The sequence below is a fragment of the Protomyctophum bolini genome (assembly GCF_963924005.1).
Source record: "Protomyctophum bolini genome assembly, chromosome: 18".
In the NCBI taxonomy this organism is placed as follows: domain Eukaryota; kingdom Metazoa; phylum Chordata; class Actinopteri; order Myctophiformes; family Myctophidae; genus Protomyctophum; species Protomyctophum bolini.
In genome coordinates this window covers 23,480,328-23,497,363 of record NC_137879.1, presented here as the reverse complement: position 1 = coordinate 23,497,363, position 17,036 = coordinate 23,480,328, and the positions used below count along the sequence as shown (strand labels likewise).

The 17,036-nt window shown below is 42.2% G+C and overlaps 1 protein-coding gene across 1 annotated transcript in view; it reads right to left on the bottom strand.

Moving 5' to 3' along the window:
* The window catches only part of rhobtb1 (Rho related BTB domain containing 1), a 28,666-nt gene extending 14,750 nt beyond the window's left edge, over window positions 1–13,916 (bottom strand). The window contains exons 1-8 of the mRNA XM_080789546.1: window positions 13,660–13,916; window positions 10,626–10,821; window positions 8,517–8,620; window positions 3,534–3,719; window positions 2,888–3,074; window positions 2,357–2,581; window positions 1,754–1,897; window positions 659–855 (exon numbers count right to left, since the gene is read on the bottom strand). Of these exons, the coding sequence (XP_080645672.1) occupies window positions 659–855; window positions 1,754–1,897; window positions 2,357–2,581; window positions 2,888–3,074; window positions 3,534–3,719; window positions 8,517–8,620; window positions 10,626–10,805 (1,223 nt within the window). The 5' untranslated portion in view covers window positions 10,806–10,821; window positions 13,660–13,916. The remainder of the gene's footprint in view (window positions 1–658; window positions 856–1,753; window positions 1,898–2,356; window positions 2,582–2,887; window positions 3,075–3,533; window positions 3,720–8,516; window positions 8,621–10,625; window positions 10,822–13,659) is intronic.
* Window positions 13,917–17,036: the final 3,120 nt, after the last annotated feature.

Here is a 17,036-nt window from a genome sequence, read left to right as displayed (position 1 = left end):
CAATTTCCTGCCTCCAACCAAAGGGGATCTATTTCTCCCCTTGAAATCCAGGTATTCAAAAGCAATGCATTCTGGGTCCTGGGATAGGGGTCTGGCTAAAGATTAGTAAGCACACAAGACCCTTTGTTACATGTAATTCTTGGGATGTTTTAAGTTTCAGATTGAAATATTGGTGTAACAAATCCACAATTATTCATTTGTCGTGTGAAATGTATATAATGTATAATGGTAACGGAATCACTCAGTCAATATTAACAAACAAACCAACCAATCAATAAATCATTTAACCACTTAAACCATACACTTCACTGACCGCCAATCAGAGTCCCAGAAGGTCTATACTTTTTCCTTTTATCTCTTTAATAGCTGATCTACAAGATTACAATGTGTCGCAAGATCGGCTAATTTTTTACTTGCCCAATGCTACGAATGATGTGGTTAAAATCTATAGCCTGGGGGCGCCCATTAGTTGAGTGGTTACTGTGCGTATCACATTGGCTCTGATATCTGACATGACACTGAGTCCTTGGTTTGATTTCAGCTTGCACTCCCCAGCCTCTCTTTCCCTGCTTCCTGTCTATCTCTAGTACCTATCAATAAAAATATCCTAATACATCAAAAAAATAACTGGAGGGGAATTATAGATTAATTAACAGACCTGAGCACCGCACTGAACGGACCAAGTTGGATGGAGTAGTCCATCTTGACCACGGTCATGGGTGCTAGTGTGCCGGTGACTGGGTTTGGGACGCTCTCCTTGTGGATGCTGTAGAAGGCCTTACTCCATGAAGCCAGCGACAGTTTGGTACGCCGGTGTTTGCCGCTGAAACTCATCATCCTCAAGGTGCCATCGCTCTGGAAAAGGAGAGAGAGATTGGAACAATACCATGGAACTATACCATGGAACTAAACCATAGAACTATACCATGGAACTAAACCATGGAACTATACCATGGAACTAAACCATGGAACTATACCATGGAACTAAACCATGGAACTATACCATGGAACTATACCATGGAACTAAACCATACCAAGCAAAACAGCTTTATGCATGGAACCATACCAAACAAAACAGCCTGAAGGATCATCACATTTGTCACTGTGCGCACACACACACACACACACACACACACACACACACACACACACACACACACACACACACACACACACACACACACACACACACAGATTGAGCGGTAATCTTGTCAGCAACCAAACTGTTTCAGCGTAGCTGAGGAACAGATGTAAATTGCTCTTACCCAATAGCCACTTGCAAGTAAATATAGGCAGTGTATAATATTATTTTCAAGTCTGTCTGAGTCTGACAACAATCTGGGAACCCATCAGCAAAACAAAAGAAAAAAAAACAGCACCCTGTTTTCCTTTGAATTTGCCTCTGGGCGTCTTAGAGGCGCCAAATAGAAGCAGGATGTTGCCCGTTTGCTCTGCCTCGGGCCCTCCTCTTCGGTGGGGCACTTTCATTCCCACTAACAGTAACAACAATGTACAGTATACACGTTCTGGAAGCCCCTGCCGACAGATTCAGTAGCGCAACTCGGAATCTGTTGTTGAGGGATCAGTCTGACAATTATTCTTGCCAGGTTGACAACCATCATGTCAAAGTAAATTTGTAAAATGGTATTGTATCAAATATGTGTTGTAATAAAGAATGAAAAGGAAGATGACTTTGACATAAGTCACAATGGCTTCTGGACAAAAAAAAAACAGCAAATTGTGAATACCTCACCTTGGACGCTCTTAGAGAACATGGAGACACGTTAGGCAACACAGCCACTTCCTCATCTGAGTCTAAACTGAGAGTCCTCATTGGGTGGTCTCTGCCATGTCTCTCTGTCACCACCAGACACTGCGATTCATCTGAGAAATCCATCTGAAACAGCAGTCAGAGAGTAGCACGGATGCAGCTGTCAAAGTCTTGATAACTTATGAAGTCTAGAAACCTGTGTCTAGCATCAATCACACAAAGGCCGGATAGGTAATTCAGTTGACAGTTGGAGGCTGAGGTTTGTCAGTTGCACGGGCCATTTGGAGGTGTTTTGAAGGTCAATCAAATGCAAGTTCGAATCTAATTCAAGGCTCTTTTTGGCATGTCATCCACACACTCTGTCTACAGATTTCCTGTCTCTCTCACTGACACTATGGATAAAGCATACATGCCTCAGTCAAAACATATATTCAAGAACCATTTTGGATTGGTGAATGGAATCGGCTTTCCTTGTGGCTAACACATCCATAATCCATAAATATACACATAAAATGTACATACGATATACGCATATGATGTACACATCAGGTCCATACGTACAAAGTACACTACACACACACACACCTGAAAGAGATCGTAAAACTTGGAAGATGATGTGGACAGGTAGATCTTGTGTGCAAAGACATGGGTGTGGTCTTGGAGAATGAACATCACATCAGCACAGAATGGGCTGTCCAACAGGCGTCGGGCTCCCTCAGAACGGTGGCCAGGGACAACCTCAGGGATCTTAATTAGAGGGGGCGGGGCTTTTGGAGGGAGGAATGGTGCCTGGAGGAGGGGCTTCTGAACCTGAAATAACAAATACTTCTTTATAGATAAACAAACAGACATATAGTGAGAAAGTACAGACAGAGAGAAGGAGAGAGATGATTAAAGACTATTACTATTCATGTTTTGTCAGTAGTTGTAAGAAAAACCTCATGCCAATAAAGTGTTTGAACTGATAAATGTGATTATGAGTGTGAAAATAGCAGCGCAGAAGAAAAGACAAATACATTCCAAAATAAATATTAGTTCTTCTAAGGTCCTCTTAGATCACAGAAGGCAGTTGAATAATTAAACAGATGAACATAAATATTGAAAAGTTACTGGTACCTTGCGGAGGTGTGACTTCCAGAACTGCAGGTGTCGTCGGGATATGAGTGCAGCACGAATGGCATTGTCAAAGATGTCTTTTATGCCAAACTGGTCAAAGACGCTGGTCTCATAGTAGGGGATGCCGAGCTCTTTAGCTACCTCTCTACCACTCTCTGGAGGTAAAATGTCTCCTGGTTTTATCGGCCTATGGGGAAAGAGCCAGGGAAACAAACAAACAAATAAAGTGACTATTATATTGTTATGATTTTGAAAGCCGAAGGTGAGGGATGTTTTCACTCCTGACCGTCTGTCCGTCCGTCTATATGTCCGTTTGTAAAGAGCTAATCTGGGCAGCACTGTCCCCATATTTTTTTCAAACTGCCCTGTTATAGCACCACCATGTGGGCAACAATGATTGTAAAACACTTTCTTTGCAACCACTACCACTACCACTACCACTTCTCATATTCCATTCCGATTGGCTACAATAGGCTTTGCAGGACATGCCCGTTTGGCCGTTTTGCACAAAAACGCCCCAAATCTGGAACGCAGTGTCCGAATGCCGTGGAACTTTGAACGCACATTCCCACTAGGCCACGGAAGAACTGTCAGACAATGTTTCTATTTGTTTGTCACATTAGTGGTCACTGGATGCTCAACCCACCTGGCCAGTGGCCTTCTAGCCCTGTTGACAGCCTCTAGGTCGGCATATCTCAGGTCCAGCTGGCAGCCCACCAGGATGACGGGGGTGCGCGGGCAGAAGTGCTTGATCTCCATATACCACATAGACTTAACATGGTGCAGAGAGTTGGGGTTGGCGATGGAGAAGCACAGCACCACCACATCTGACCTGGTAGTGGAGAGAGGAACAGAAGAGGGGGTGGTAATCATCTCTTTGGAATGCCAACTGATCATTCCCATGGGGTCTCAGAGAAATCCGTCAATCTGTTCTGCAATCAAATGTGTATTCAGCATAGGGAGAAAGTACAGTCTACAGAACTTTCCAAAATCAACCTAATGATAATAATGCAGGATTAAGTCAAATGTTTTAAGTAAATGACAATCTGTTCTCATTTTGTTCACAGTTACACATACACACATAAACACTGACAGCCAACAGGACTGTTGCAGGCAGGATATTCAGCGGTGGCAGAAGGAATAACAAAGGATAAGCAAGAAACAGTAGTGATGCATTTACTTAAGATGGATGTCAAAACTGTATCAAACTTGATTTGGGATTCAGAACCACGCAGCAGCACTCACAGCTCAAATGACAGGGCACAAGGGCAACGGAACACTGGATGCACAACTTGCTGCTCTGTGGTGTGTGTGTGTGTGTGTGTGTGTGTGTGTGTGTGTGCGTGTGCGTGATGATTCTCATTTTTATCTTATATAACTGCAAATAATTGGAGCTTGTACAAAAGATAATTTCACCCACATTGTGACAATAACCCACTAACCCACCAGTGCATCCACGACAACGCCCCCCCCCCCTACCTCAAGGAACTTGTCACCCTTCAATCCTCAACCCACTCCCTCCGCTCCTCAAACACCAACCTCCTCAAACCCATAGACAAACCTACGCACAATGGGTGACCGGGCCGAGGTGCTTACAGCCAGGCCTTAAAAACACATGCCTATCTGTCTTTCTATCTCTCTCTCTCTCTGTGTGTCTCTCTCTCTCTCTCTCAAGACAAGACAATTACAGCATGTAGCACTGCCTTGTATTTGTAATAGTATACCGTTGGTTGTTAATTTATTTATACATATTTTTTTCCTCTGTATATAAGCTATATTCAGTATAATTATTTTGGCGTAATATACAGATAAATAAGCACCCTCAACAACCCTGGGATTCTAATTATATCCTAGTGACCTGGTGTATACATTCACTATACACTGCTGTCTGTGTACTTTTTTTTTCTTACTTGTATTATATCTTGCACAACTATATATTATGTTAACCATTAGGGCCTACTTGTAGCAGAGTCTGTGTTTCAGTCTTTGTGATGGTGTGGGTTTGAATCTGAATCATGCAGACCAAAATAAATAGGCTGGTTTTGCTTCTGCCACTGACAACAAAGCTCATTTTGTGGGGGTTAAGAATGAAATATAATATAATATAATATAAATAGGACTTATGGAGGTGATATCAAGTACTAATTCATTTTGGTTTTGGACAAAACGGTTAGTTAATGCACATTCCCTGAGAGAAGACAAATGATCAGAATGGTCCCACCCCACCCTACTTTAGACTACTACACAACCGAAAGGTAATAAATATGGCTTTCTTTTATACAACAAAACAATGTCTACTGCAAGTACATGTATGCTGTCATTTAAGTGAACCAAACCAACTGCAAGTTACTTGGTTGTAGTTGACATGCTGAGGTACTTTGAGACTATCGATTAATCACAGTTTTCATACCTACTATAGGACAATAAGAGCCCTTGATTGGATCTATAATTACTGTACTATAGATAGAGGCACAATGAGAACACGTACATTAAGTCAAAACAAGCTGAGTAGGCACAGTCATCTCTGCGCTGCCAGGAAGCACTACGCTGATATCACAGGAAAGAAATCTTACAGGAACTGCGTTTTTTGTTTCCTTACTTGACCTGAACATTTATAGTGTGTTGAGTGAGTTTCATAAGGTTTTGTGAACAGCTCTCTTTCTGTGGGAAAGCAGCACAATATCAGTTTTGTTGAATGAGCTCATGCTTAGTGTGAGTCATGTTGCTTCCAGCAAACAATATGAACGATTGTATTTAAAGCCATGTACAGTAAAGGCGAATGTTTGTACAGTAGCTGAGTGTGTAGAACGGCATTCATGGAATTAGAAGGTTGCTGGTACCTAGTACCTACCATTATACTACTCGTTTCACCATGTACAACGCACTGATATTCTCTTTTGCACCTTAATGTCTAAATATCATGTACAGACAATACCTGCTGTACCAGATGGATATGCATTGTGTACATATGTAGAGATAGTTTTTGTTTGATTTTCCTTTCGCCTCCTTGCTCCCCGTCCCCCTTATTTACTTGTTCTTTCTCTTTCTGGAAGTAATGGAGCTAGCAAAAACTAATTTCACCCACTTTGTACACCTGAGAACCTGTGATATGACAATAAAGCTCACTCGAATAGGAATTAAAACCAGACCTGACTGAATTGAGTGGTGCAACAGCGCCCCCTGTTGATACCCTAAACATAGATATACAGACAGACAGATTGGGAGGGACATAGGTAAGGAGTGACGGACAAAGCTGGGCATTGGAGTGGCTATGGTTGCACCACTCAACAATGTTGAACTTGTGGCTGGGGAGCAGAAAATACTCCTTTCCCTTTAATAATAATAAACCTCATATGTCAGCCCTTATTGTTTATTTAATGACACTACTTCTCTAACACTACATGCAGTAGTAGAGAGTGCCAGAGATTAGAAGGGCCTCAAATGTGACCAAGGTACCGGTAACAGTTAGTAAAGGAAAAGTAAAAGAAAAGACAGCTTGAGTACACTATAAAATCCTCAGCATCCATTTATCCATTTTGTGCAAACATGAAACCAAAGGGTCCATTAACACTGAGGATTTCACTGTGTGGACTTGGTCAAGCTAGCCTCTGCCTAAATGCATTAATGACTCTTGAGGGGTGCATTATATAACAGTGGTCCAGCAAGATGTACTGTAATGTGGGATTGGATTCCGGTCAATAGATAAGTAACCTCAGCCGAACGCCCAAAGACATAGGTCAGTCCATTACAGTAACAACTGGCACCAGGTCCCATTAGTTAGACCTCACTCAGTCAGACTGTAGGGTTTTTATCCATAAGCAAAAGAAGCAACACAATAGTGGCTGGGCACATATACCCTGCCAACACATAACACATAACAAAAGCAGAGTTTTGCACAATAATAAATGGCTGCATGCAAACACCCACTGCAAGGCATCCAAGATAAGAAGAAGTCTTTAAAAACCACCCATCATGTCATGCACACAAAAACAAAACGTCCACATGTGCACAGAAATACCCCCCCCCCCCCACACACACACACACACACACACACCCACACCCACACCCACACCCACACACACACACACACACACACACACAAACAGAGAGAGAGCTTGAGAGGGGAGGGACGATGACATTTCCCACATACCTACATACACAACTAAAATAACATTCAAAATCTGCACAAATCAAGGTCAAGGTGCATCAAGGTGGCCTTATATAATACTAGCAAACCTGCCCCATACATGAAAAGTCACTTTTATAACAGCTATGTATAGTTGAGAAAGGCCAATTTCTGCGTTGGAGATCCTAGCTGCTTGTTTGGAGTTGCCCAGGCAACAATTTGTGTACTGGATGGTGCCCCATTAAATTGTGTCATGAGGATATGCCTCAGCGGTCCATATATATAGCCTACTTCTATTAAGTTCTATATAGCTTATACCAATAGTACAAAGGTGGCACTTTGCTCTCAGAGATGAAATATTTTCACATTTTCACTGAATAACTTTAATTTCATCTCCATATAGTTTAAAAGCTTACGATCAGAATCGTCTTTATTGTCACATCACAGTTTTGATATGTTGTTAATTGGCATGCAGCATCTAGGCCTACTTGGCTATTTTAATTTGCAAAAGAACATACCACCGTTCTCCTTGTGGACTCATCATTAATTCAACCATTTCCGCTGTCTCTGGCATATATTTAATACATGGGATGTGCTGTCCTAGAGCCTCTGGGAGAGTTAAGAGGCAGAACACAGGGCCAACTAGCCACTTTACAGGCTAGACAGGATTAAGGGCCTAGCATAGACACATTTTGCTGTACAGACATAGGAACAGAGCTTCTACACCAGACAGGCCTGGAGGTCCAACAAAAAGAGTTCACTGTCAAAATAAAAATGAAAAGCTCCTGGGGTGCAAACACTGCCTGCAGCAAAGTTCCTAATACCTTTAGTTCATGTGCAGACCAAGTTGTTCTATACGAAATGTGGGAAACCAAATACATCAGGGTACAAACACGACCAGCTGAAATGTTTCTAGGAGATCCAATGGAATAGAACTTTCACTCATATTGACTGCCGGTCTTTGTAACATTTTCTTTGGTTTTTATTTGCATTTCCCTTTACTAGGGACAAGGCCTCGTTAAGGTGACCATGACCACAACTAATCAGATAAGATAAGAGCTCCTTAATTACCCAATTACATGTACATCCAGGAGAAAACGCAGACCTATTAGCAATGTGTAAAATGCATACACAAAAACAGGGAAACTTCATCAGTTCAATGCAATATTACATTGACTATCTATAAACAGAGCTGAAACTACAGCATACCACCTAATTCAGATAATAATAATAATTTGTACAACACATTACGTATATGATAAAACATAATAGTGTGATACTCAGATGTACTGTCTATTTTTAAACACCCCTCATGTCAGTGTGAGATGGTGTTCTGCTGTAAAAGAGAATGCTATTTGTGCTCAGTTTACATTCCCGGATACAACAAATATTTTAATCCACAAACCACACACATTCAGGCAGTAACACAGAGTCACAGACACACTTGCACACGTGTCATCTTTGTCACATTCACATTCACAGGCACAGCGCCATGCGACCTACCTGCCATAGGCAAAACGTCTGTCTTTGTGATGATCTCCAAACGTGTCCCAAAGCCGGAGAGAAACACTGACTTCATCCACCACATCCCTGGAGCGCTCCAATACCTGCCGTTTAAAGACACGAACGTACACACACACAACAATGAGCCTGTTTCTTCTATTTCAGTTTGCAATATTCTCTGCAATTTAGCGCTAATGAGGCCATTCATGACGCCTTTCAAACTAAATTATGCAGACTCGGTTTAACATGAAGACAGATTCAAATAATATAAATTATCTTCATGTAATCAGGTCTTCTCAGCTGCCTTCGTCTCTCTCGAAGTCCATCGATTCCTTCCTACATCCTCCCTCCCACAACCTCCAGACTATAATAGTCCATGGTAAATGGACTGCATTTTTTATTCTGGCCACTTAAAGTGCTTTACACTGGGATCAGCCACGGGATCAGTCATGCAAGGCGCCAACCTGCTTGTCCGGAGTAGTCTTGCTCAAGGACACTTCATCACAGTGCCAAGAGAAGCCCAAATAAAACCTGGAACCGTTTTGAACCACTGCTGTGCAGTCTTTAAAACAGAGGTTCCAAAAAAAACGTGTCCCGAGGCACCATGGTGTGCCATGGTGTCATGGTGTCACAGCTTTGGGATTTTGTGATTGTTATTGCATTTTTTGCAACTATACAAAACGTTATCTTTTAATTTACCAAATCAGTGCTTTGTGTGAACTCATTTCCCAATTACAGAGGCAAATTCTATATCCTAAAGAAAGTGTAAACACTTCGAAGTTCAAACATCCCTATTTTGAGCATGTGAGCTTCTAGTATGTGGTATTTGCAGATTGTGCACACCTGTATGAATACAGGTGTGTATGAAATATGAATACAGGTGTGCCTTGAGATTTTGACTCGCCCATTGGTGCCTTAGGCACAGTTTGAAAACAACTTCTTTAAAACAGCAATTGTAGATGTCTATGCCAGAAGTGACAATATCGCCTCCATTCAGCCATCTGCACTTATTAGTCCAGCCACCCATCCATTTTCCACTCTATCCATGTTTCACATCTGCAGGGTTTAATGAGTTCAGGGCTCAGACTGTGTGGACACATGCCTGGCCAGTGGCAGCAGTCACATTCATGGGACCTATAATCCAGTGATCCACCTGTCCTTCCATCTGCCCATTCTTTCCTCCTTCCCTCTCAAATGTTCTTACATAATGGCAGTTTGTCTAAAATGATTGTCCGTGCATCATTTTGATGCATTGTTCTTATGCATTATATCTACAGAGTATACAGCACTGGTTCAATTTGGTTCCATTTGTACACTCTTATCATCATACATCACATTCCGTGCTCAGCCAAACAAAAGTTATTCCGGGCCAATCACTTTTGGTGACTTCACTTATCTGCCCTCGCTTTTACCTTCAATATGTACTTTGCTCAGCCAAACAAATCATTGCTATGGGGTGGTCAGCCAATCACTAGCCAATGTTCGTGTTCACACAAACCCGGAAAGCTGGGCATAGGAGGTGCTAGCGCCCCTCAAAATATATATTGTATAGGGGTTCGTGTCCTAATGCATTTCTAACTGGGGGCTTGGGTTGAGACAATCACTGGTATACAGGCATGACTTTTTCCTCTATTCATCCATCCACCCTCTCTTTCTCTGTGGTTTGTGAGGTCGTACGAGGTAAATTCTCCTTCTACAGCAGGGGTACTCAACCTGGGGGTCACGGAGGTGGGGGGGTAGTTGCCAAATTATTTTGGGGGGTGGCCCCTTCCCTCAAAAAATGCAAATTCATTGGGGTCCTTTAAAACAGGCCTGAAAAGCAAATTATCCCTCCTCCCTTAGTCAAGTGACTACACCCCACATCTTTATAACCCCCTTCCTTTTTTCCACAACCTGTACATGTCTTTTTGTTATTATTTATTTTGTAATGATGAATTTTTTTTGGATATTTGACATGACATGACCCAGGACCTGAATGTAAAAAGACTGCAAGGACTTGATTTGGTGATATCCTTTTAGAGTAAGTGTTTGACTGTACTCTTGTGTTTGACTGTAAATTTCTGCCTAATAAAGTATTCAATCAATCAATCATCAATCAATCAATTGTACCTCTTGGCAGACTCTGTACTGGTCTATGGCCCAAACAGTAGGTACATGTGTAGCCAGAAGCTGGTACTGGGTAAGGGTGGTGTTGCAGGCCCTGGCACAGATCAACCTGGTCTTCCCCACAGCATTGTCTCCGACGACCACACACTTAATAGTCTCCACATTAGGCCGCTCGTAGTCCATGCTGTAGTCCAGCCTCCTGTTGGTAACCAAAGAGAAAGCTTATAAGAGCCGTATTCATTCGGTAATTGTTCAAAGTGATGCAGCAGTGCAACTAAGACAGTGGTTCTCAATGGACCCCCAGATTTTATCCCTGTGTTTGCATTTTGTCCACCAGCATGGTCCATTAAGAGGACAGTTGTAGTCTCCTAATAGCTCACACTGTTTAGAGGCAATAAACTCTGTGACTTAAATGACAACAAACACTTGAAATCAATCACCATGATGGATGGGTGACTGATGATAAATCTATCCCAATGTTTTCTCTGAACAGGTATACGATTGACTTTCTTTGGTGTCCAATAACGGGTGCGGTGCATTATCCTCAAGGCCAATGTCCAGTAACATTTTACCCCACCCCACACACCCTCAGCTCAGTAGAACTATCATCGGCAGACGACAGCTCAAGCAGCAAATTTACAGCATAATAGCAGATAATACAAAATAAAATAAAAATACAGTTAAATAATTTAAAAGCCAGGGTTTCATATGGGAGACAACATTGAATGGAAGAATATAAATGCTCGCACACAGAGTATAATAATTGTTTTTTTCCAAATGAATTCCCTTATAATTTATAATGAATTGCCAACCTCTCTTCACCAGCTGGAGCTATAACATCAACAACTGTGTGTGTGTGTGTGTGTGTGTGTGTGTGTGTGTGTGTGTGTGTGTGTGTGTGTGTGTGTGTGTGTGTGTGTGTGTGTGTGTTTAACCACTTGAGACATAATCACAAGCATCGGTTCTTTCTTTTCCGCTTATTGATTTAACTGCTTCCCTCAAATAGCCTTTTCCCGGGAAGCTATTAATGGAAACACATTATCTTTCCTGTTACTACAGGTCTCCGATAACATAGACTCATATCACATTATCATGGTGGATATCTCCTATACACTATCAATCTGCTGAAAAACAAGGAACACTCCCTGTTCATCTCTGCAGCGTTGTGAACAAACAGGCGACCGCTGAACTTCTGTACAAGTTTCAGTGACCCCCTGCGATGATGTCTAGACAATGTTGGCAGGGAAGGCCATGTCCACACTTGCTAAAATCTCACATCTGGTTGTTGTACAATGCAATGCAATCACACAATCTTGTAGTGAAGGTGACAGGCTGGCTCCCCTGGTGTAGTAACAGGCGAAGAGCCTTGACAAAGGGGTACGCAGTGATAATTGCTGACGGAGGTGTGCAGCTGACGATGTATACTAACTATATCAATCACTCACTTGAAACAAGTGTGTGTGTGTGTGTGTGTGTGTGTGTGTGTGTGTGTGTGTGTGTGTGCATCATGTGTAGTGTACGCGTGCCCATGTGTGCGTGCTCTCATGCCTGAGTAAGTATGTGAGAGAGTATAGGTGGAATCATTTCAATGAATTCTATGCAACTTCATCTCCTTTAACCACTTAAGCCTGGAATGTTGTTGTAAAAAAAGTAGCTGATCTACAAGCTCACACTCTGTATGTAAAGGCGGTGTTGTGAGCTTGTAGTTATTTCTTTCTTTTTTTGGGGTGGGGGGATTTATTTCTAAGAAATAGGGAGGTCATGTAGGGTTAATGTGGCAAGCAGTTTTAGTGACACTATTAAAATAACAGAAACACACCGACGACACCATGTGACAATGTGTAAGCACATGACAGCCACCTGTATACACACTTGTGCACACACCCACATACAAATGCACCATGCAAGAACAAGTTGTTTTGTTTGCAACTCATGAAAGCATAATATCCTAAATACTTATTATACACTGCATCCTACATGCATCCATCCCATGTGTACAGTATCTGGAGTTATTGATAAACGATTTTAGTGACACAAAGCCCTAACCACACCAGAGGGTCGCCATGCAACTCCTTGCAACATGCATTGCAAACTGCAACCATTATTCCCAATGGCAGTTGCAAGGAGTTGCATTGGTGTGGTCACGGTGTGGTTTGTTTTGTTGCAAGGAGTTGCGAGTAGTTGCAAGGAGTTGCAGCTGGTGTGGTTTGGGCCTTAGAGACATTTTTTGTTTAATACTATTGCATTGGCATGGCCTTGGACAAGGAATGATGACAGTTGATCGAGGATTATTCCAAACTTGGTTTTCAAAAACAGATGAATTGACAGACAAATCATTTTTATAACCTTTTATCACTACATGGGACTGTGGTTATATGCTATTGTATGGTGATAATGATGCCAAGGCAGGTAGTTTCACATTATTTCACACAAAGCATGAACTGTGGCCTAATGTCACTGCATAGCTAAGATTACAAAACTGAAGAGATATTGTTGTCTGCTCCATAACTCAAAATAGGCTATTCCATTTGACCTAAGAACCTGCAGGTTTACAGACTCAGACATACTGCAATTAAGTAAATTAAGGCATGCATAACATTGCATGTTAAGACACATGTTAATTGCATCATATAAGTGATTGGTCATTAGTAGTGTGATGTCACATTTAAATTCTTTGACCAGCAGTAACCTTTTTTATATGTGGCATAACTTCTTAAGTAAATAGTTCATGGGAGTCAAAACTTTTTCCTGAATAGGTGTAGGCTATCTAATTTCAAGTTCATTGCATGTTTTTATTGTTTTATGGAAATGGTTTTAAAAGATGTCAATGACTTTCGTTTCGTTTGTATTTCGTCGAAAAAAAACTGTAAACTGTAAATGTATGCGTTTACAGCCTACTGAACTCTTAGATAAACATCGTAAGTCTATATGTCATATGTGTCTAAATGGATTTCCATGTGCACTGGACACCACCCTGCCTGCCTGCCTCTTTGTTCCGTCCAGCTCAGGTGATACTAGGTTGCAAAAATGCACCTACCTTGTCTTTGTGGCCGCGCAGGGGCAGGTCCGTCCGCCAAACACAAAACTGCAGCCAATTTACTTCAAAGTGAGTGTGATGTAAATTGCACAGGTAAACTACACCGAGGCAATGAAGTTACAATATAGTCTACCAGACAAAATATACAATTAAAACAAAAACAAAACGCTCGTCGTAAACTGACTGGATAAAAACTGCAAGAGCATTTCGAAATCGGGTATTATAGCCGGATTGTGGAAACTTAATCCGTACGTGTTTCTCCCTTCCTCGTCATTGTATAAATGCTGTGCGTGTGCGTGGTTCTGGCCGCCTTCCTTCGCAACGCGACTGACTGCCCTTCCCCATCCAGGCAAAGTGCTCTTTGAGAAACAGCGAGAGAGGGAGAGAGAGAGAGGGAGAGAGAGAGAGAGAGAGAGAGAGAGAGAGAGAGAGAGAGAGAGAGAGAGATGATCTGCAAGCGCGCCGCACGGCGCTCTGAACGACGTGGATGCGATGCAGCTACCATTGTGACGTCAACGACCCCGTTCTATTTATAGCGCGGCGTAAGATTTCATTCAGGAAAACAACAAGGTGGGGAGAGGAAGAGAGAGAGAGGTTGAAGGAGAGAGAGGGAGACGGACAGTCGAAAGGAGCGAGTGACTATTATATAGCGAGTATAAGGTGTTTGCGTGTGTAGCCAGGTACAGTATAAACATTGTTTTGTGTCACAGCACAATGTTTACACTTTACGCTGTTTGAGACTGACTTAATAAGAGTCCACTGACAGGTTGACCGTTAAGGATGAAAAGCACGAGATAATGTGATTTCCCATTAAATTAAAAACAAGTGTTGTTGACATTATGGCCATCCGCACCACCTCCTTTATTAATATCCTACTGAGAATGAACAGCTGACTGGCACATTGGAGTGTTTTTCCACCATGTACCTATTCAGTATGCATCACTGAAGCATGTTCATAAGACAAACAAGAATGACTATAGGCTGATCAGTAGCCCTCATTCACAAGGACAAGCTTGCTATAGTCTGTTTTCTGCATGTGTCTGTCTGATCCACACACTACACATGGCCACTATACTGGCACTGACATTAGCCTAACATTCAACATTAGCAACATTAACATCAACATTGACTTTGGCTGCATGCATGGCCCCGATATATAATTTACTTTATATTTATTGCATTCACTGTCTTTGCACTTGAAAAGATTCAATAACATGAGTTGTCAACTGACTCATATGCATTGTTTTAAGCAAGAACTGACTCACTTTATTGTAGGGTACAACACAAGACAGATAGATACAGTACTATGATAGTTAGAGAGACACAGACAGACAGACCCATTGCAGATACCGGTATTCATATCTTATTGTTTCAGGGTTTTTTCTCCTATGTGCCACTCCAGTGTTTTGACACACTGCTGTCACTGCTATGAGGCCTGAATTTCCCTACCGGGATCAACAAAAGTTCAGGTTCTATTATCTCATCAGATTCCCAATTTTGAATCCCCAACAGTTTGGGTGGCGTGGCCGTGTAGACTGGGTGTCCATGACACGACCCAGCTGCAATGACACCATGCCGGATGAAGACGTACGGGAAACAAAATAAGCTCAGCATGGAGACATAGATACTTAGATAGCTACATCGGTTCCTAAACATTTCTCGATCAGGGCTTGCGGTGGTCTTGCGGTTGGGTGGTCTGCGAAGACCACCCATCTGACCACTTAACACGGCAGCCGAATGGTAGTCAGATGGGTGGCCCGCGTGCATTTTCAGAGCCTGTTTATTTGAAAGAACAATCGATTGTGTTTCAGCTTGGATCAATGGAAAACACATTTTCAAGGTTATAAAGAAAAAAGCACCTTGTAATTTTTAACAGCACTCCTCACGGGTGTGATATTTAAATTAAATATAATTGAAATCTTAGTGTTTTGCAATTATTTGTAGACCAACTTGCAATACCCAGTCAGCACCCACCTTTGGGCCCCATCCCACAGGTTGGGAATCGCTTAACTATGAATTTTACTGTGTGCAACTGTGCACTCATCTTTGTGCCTTTACACGTACAGAATGCATTTGTCTGTATCCATAACTAAGTGTGTTGTGTTGATATCCATGTGTCATGTCCATGAGTCATTGTCTGAAAGCACAGATGGAATTCTGAATGAAAAGGTAAATGGAGACGGCTGACAGCCCCCGGGAATCAGGATGCACTTCAACAACCACCCCCTTCCGTCATCTGTCTGCTTCTTGTCCTGGCTGCGAATTCCGTAGTGAACCTTAGGGGTCCATTCTTATGCTCTCAGACGTGTTAAATTAAGGATTTTACTTTCTGCCTCTTGCCGTCATCTCATTTTCATTCTCTTGCCCTACTTCTCCACCATCATGTCTATTCCTTCCTTTTGTGTTTCTGCAGTTTCTCCATCTCTATATCTGTCTTTCTATCTCACACATGCACGCACACACAGACTCCTTTTCCCGTCTGACACAAACACGACACACGTACGTATGATGCCGCTTGAGACTCAGAGTAGCTCACATGAATCATACATTAGATGAGTGATTGGGATTTATTTAAGACTCTGCACGTGCGTGCGCGCACACACACACCCACACACACACTTGCAGATCAGACCAGATTCACACATTGCATTTGCGCACGCACGCACACACGCTAGAAACACACACACACACACACAGTGGGAGGGAGGTAAACAAATCAAGGAGAAAGAGGATGGAGCAGAAAGGGCATCAGACAAGGCCCAAGCCTGGATAGTGGTTCTGGTTCATCTGACAAAAGATAAAAACCTGCACACGTGCACACACACACACACACATGCACCATGCTTTTCTTACATGTTAACCACTTAAGCTCTAATACAGAATATACTGTGAAAATAGTACATCGCTATTCTTCTCTTTGAAAACTGTACACTATCACTATTATTGGCAATACAATAGCAAATAGCAGTACAACAGTAAAAACTGTAGTTCAACTGATTTTGACCGTGGAACTCCAATGGTGGTCCCCGGATAGACAAAGGTTGTGATCACTGCACTAAAGAATGAGTTGTGCGGATACTGCAGGAAGAAGAGTGACAAAATATGAGACTAGTCTTGTGCTCGTCATCACTTCTTCATTGTACAGTTCTTCTTTAAGTCCCTCAATATTTTGCACATTACACCCCTCTCTCCGCCACCCCATGCACCTCTTGTTCCTCCATACCGTCTTCCCTGCTATTTGCGTCGGTGTGCTCCTCACCCTTAGAGATGTGAGGAATGTACCGTCTGAAATAGAAAGGAAGACGTACCCCAGGAGGAGGGAGCGCAAGCGCAGGCAGAGTTCAGTCAGTGTACACCCCTGTTTCTTATATATTTTA